This window comes from Theobroma umbraticum, unplaced genomic scaffold (assembly GCF_002168275.2).
Source record: "Theobroma umbraticum cultivar Fairchild unplaced genomic scaffold, ASM216827v3 scaffold_459.0, whole genome shotgun sequence".
NCBI lineage: Eukaryota > Viridiplantae > Streptophyta > Magnoliopsida > Malvales > Malvaceae > Theobroma > Theobroma umbraticum.
This window is the reverse complement of record NW_018397286.1, coordinates 412,419-416,220: the sequence shown is the minus strand read 5'-3', so window position 1 is coordinate 416,220 and position 3,802 is coordinate 412,419. Positions and strand designations below refer to the sequence as shown.

Here is a 3,802-nt window from a genome sequence, read left to right as displayed (position 1 = left end):
CCTAATGGGTCACACACATAAGGTGAATTGTCAAAATTAATTTAAGTTCAATTGGATGTGATCTAATTAATTTTATAGAGGCTTGATCTAATTAAGTATTGGGCTCCATCAAATATGATTTGATGGAGTATTAAATAAAGGCCCAATTAGCCCAAGACATTTTATAATCCTTATTGGATATAAAGTAGGTCAATTCACTCTATAAAAGAATCCCTTAACTACCTTTTGAATGATAGAGAAGAGTTCTATTTTAGGTTTTCATGTGTTGAGATAGGATCACAACCAAAAAGAGAGAAACACAAGAGAGCTCAAAAGGTTGAGAGTTTGCTAGCACAAACTTCGGCTTAGGGATTCACACACTCTTAGTAAAGAGATTTCGACAAATCACTGTGTAGATCACCATTAGAGGTAGGACAATTGTGCTGCTATGATTTGATAAATCCTAGTTGGTGTACAAAAGTTAAAATGAAAAAATAATGAGGATTCCACCAAAGAAAGTAGACTTTTAGGTAAGTCAAAATTTTTCTTATAGTTTTTCTAGATTAGTTTCAATTAAAGTGATCCATAGCTTTAAGGATTAAAATTTTAATAATATTCCACTACGTATGAGTTATCTTAATATGATTTAAATTCTCAACACATGTAACACCCCGTGACCTAGAATGGTGGGTAATACAACGTTAAAAATGAGATTAAGACTAATAGAGATCAATTTAAGAGTTTTGGAGCGGTGAAGAGGGAATGAAATATTTTGAAATAAAATATTTCATACGTAATAAAATAATAATATATTCTTAAGGTAGTCGTTATGGAGTAAAAAGGAGCAATGGAGCTAAACCAGGATAAACTACAATGTTTTGGAACCCTAGAAGCCAAATGGAAAAAATTTAGAATTTACTAATATTTTATTAATAAAATATTATTAAAATAATATTGAGATATTCCTATTGTGAGTGGTGGACAAACTCACATAATATAAGTGTTGAGCTTAAGTGGGAAAGTTGAAATATAATTTTGATGATTTGATGAATAAAATATTATTTTATTGATTCTAGAATATTAGTTTAGTGTGTGAAATTTTAATGTAGTGATGTAAGTACTAATAATAGTACATGTGAGTTGGAAGGAATAGAGACATGAAAAATTAATTAAGATAATAAAGATATGTGGAATAATGAAATATGCATGTAGATTCACTATTATATGTAAATGATTGCATGCAAAAAGAAGAAAGTTAGTGGAGAACATGTGGGACCCCCACCATGTGGTGTAAAAATAAGAATAAGAATAAATCCTATTGCATGTAATAAGATTGGTGCGTTAGGTAGCCAAATGAGAAAAGAAAAAATGTAAGATGCATGTGACTTGAATGGTTTAATGAATGACCAAATAATATATAAAGTAAAAGTTGTGCATGAAATATGATTAAAGGAATAAGGTGGTGCATGGAATAAAGAATGATATAGTGAAGGTGGTGGATGGGAAAGATAAATAAGGATAGATATTGGGTCAATGAACAAGGGAGAAAATTGGTGCATGAAAATTGAATGGGTGATAAATTGGTCCAATGAGAAGTGAGGAATAAAATAAAGAAAAAAAGATGGAGAAAGGCTTGGAGAACATCAACAAAATCGTACCTTTGAGAGAAAAGAAAGAGAATCGGTTTTGAAAGCAAAAAGAAGGAAGAAAGGAGAAAAAAAGGAAAGAAAAAGGGGAGATAAGAAAGAAGAAAAGCTAGGAAGAGATTCGGTTTTTGGAGAAGTTGGAGAAAAATTGAAAAGTTTTCTGCCATTTGCCATTGTTGCAGCTTGAAGGAGAAATTGGTGGTTCGGCTTAGTGATTCAAAGGTAAGGAAGGTAAAAGCTGTCATTTTGTTGAATGCATGCCTTATGAACCGATTGTAATGTGAGATTATGCTTGTGGTAGAAAGAATCTTCAAGGTTTCAAAGAATTGAGGGCATGCATGTGGGTTGATCTTAGAAGTATGGTGATTTTGAGCAAGACAAGTAACGGGTAAGCGTTTTTAACCTTGAGATCATAAGTGGAAAGGAAAAATAAGATGTTTATTGATTATTTGTGCTTGTGGCAGCAATGGTGACCAAGGATGTGAGGAGATTGTGAGCTATATGTGGAATTCAAGGTAAAAATTAGAAGGTAAGAATGGAAAATGGGTACATTATGTTATATTATTGCATATTAGATTATTGTGAATAATAAGGATGAAAAATGTGAAATTAGATTAAAGATTCATTGAATAAGGTGCTGCCCATATATGTGTGCAATTAAATATAAAATATGGAAGTAGACATAATGAAGAAGTAGATTATTTGTGAGGGATTCTTGAAAATAAAGAGAACTAAGAATATGGTATATACAGTAGCAAATACGACATAAATTGTGGTGAAGTTCTCTAAGTATATTGAATTTAATCTGCTGCTAGGAAGTGTATAAGTAAGGAAGGTTTGCCATGGTGGTGTACCGAAGGAGGTAATGGGTGACCGACAAGTAGAATTAGCTAGAGATGCACTCGAATCGATAGCGACATAGCATCTCGCTATTGTGAGGTGAGTAAGAGGTGTCTATTTTAAAAGTTCCATAAACTATATAATGATATAAGTATAATAAACGCTGCCAGTTTTCTTTAAATGCAATTATGGAAATCATGAATTGGTAAAATGCTAGGCACTTTTGAATGCTACGTTTTTAGAAACGTTTTGGTAGATGTGCATTCATGAATAAGCTATATATGTAACGGGTTTTAGAAATTGAGAAACAAGCTTTTTATCACGATTTATGTCAAAACGTGCCTTACTTGTTTTTGTGATGTGCATTCATGAATAAGTTTTATGATCACCATGCTTTGATTTAATATTTAAACCTCACACAAAGCTTTTACAACATGAAGTCTTACAAATGGATTTATTACGTCACCATGATTGGTACTTTGGAAATAGATAAAAAAAATAAGCTTTTAAGAGCCCAACTTGTGTAACGACCTCTTCCCTTGATCATTACCGGTGTCCGAGACTTGAGAGTAAACCCGCCAAATGCGGAACCAGCCTTAAGCAAACTTTCGGACAATTTAAACTGAACTCACAAATTTTAATGCCATGGTTCGCTTAAACCAAATAAGCACAATATTTGAATCATGACATTTAGATACAAATAATTAAGTTTGATAACTCCACAACATGTTCAATGTAATATGCGGTAATCATTACACAACCTCAAGTTTTGACAAATACATTTCCACAAACTATTACTCATCATAAGCTTAACTATCCGACACAACATGACCTCTAGGTAGTGGAGCGACTCGGAGTGGAAGGCTAAGAGATGCCATTACCTACGTTGAAGTAAGTCTTGATGTGCTGAGCAATACACCTGAGCTAGTTACTTATCTGCAAAATGAAATGAAGGGGGTGAGTCTCACAGACTCAATGATCATCAACCCCATGAGTAAGGCGTAAATGGGAAACAAGCGCATGGCAAAAATTTTGCATAATAAAATTATGAAAATGTGTATGCAAGCCACTTAACTTGAAAGGGGAGTTTATGCCTTATATGTAAATCAAATAAGTTAATGCACGATAGTCATTTAGATTAGATATCAAACCAATACAAGAAAAGATCCTTATCGTCAGAATCATTTAGCGGCAAATCAGTATGAGTACAAGATTATTTTCCCTCTTTAAATTCATTCAAAAACTTTACTCAAACTAGTTTGTCATAAACATACATGCTCTCTTGAAATACAACATTAACAAACTTATATGCAAATCCATAAATCATCTTGTACGCG

The 3,802-nt window shown here is 32.7% G+C and overlaps 1 protein-coding gene and 1 long non-coding RNA gene across 2 annotated transcripts in view; one reads left to right on the top strand and one right to left on the bottom strand.

The window, feature by feature from the left end:
* LOC149526235 (protein NRT1/ PTR FAMILY 1.2-like) overlaps positions 1 to 2,121 on the top strand; it is a 15,318-nt gene extending 13,197 nt beyond the window's left edge. Inside the window, exon 6 of the mRNA XM_089785649.1 lies at positions 2,090 to 2,121. Coding sequence (XP_089641775.1) covers positions 2,090 to 2,121 — 32 coding nt within the window. The remainder of the gene's footprint in view (positions 1 to 2,089) is intronic.
* Positions 2,122 to 3,114: 993 nt separating this feature from the next.
* The window catches only part of LOC110428529 (uncharacterized), a 2,214-nt gene continuing 1,526 nt past the window's right edge, over positions 3,115 to 3,802 (bottom strand). The window contains exon 3 of the long non-coding RNA XR_002446470.1: positions 3,115 to 3,401. This is a non-coding gene — a long non-coding RNA (uncharacterized LOC110428529). The remainder of the gene's footprint in view (positions 3,402 to 3,802) is intronic.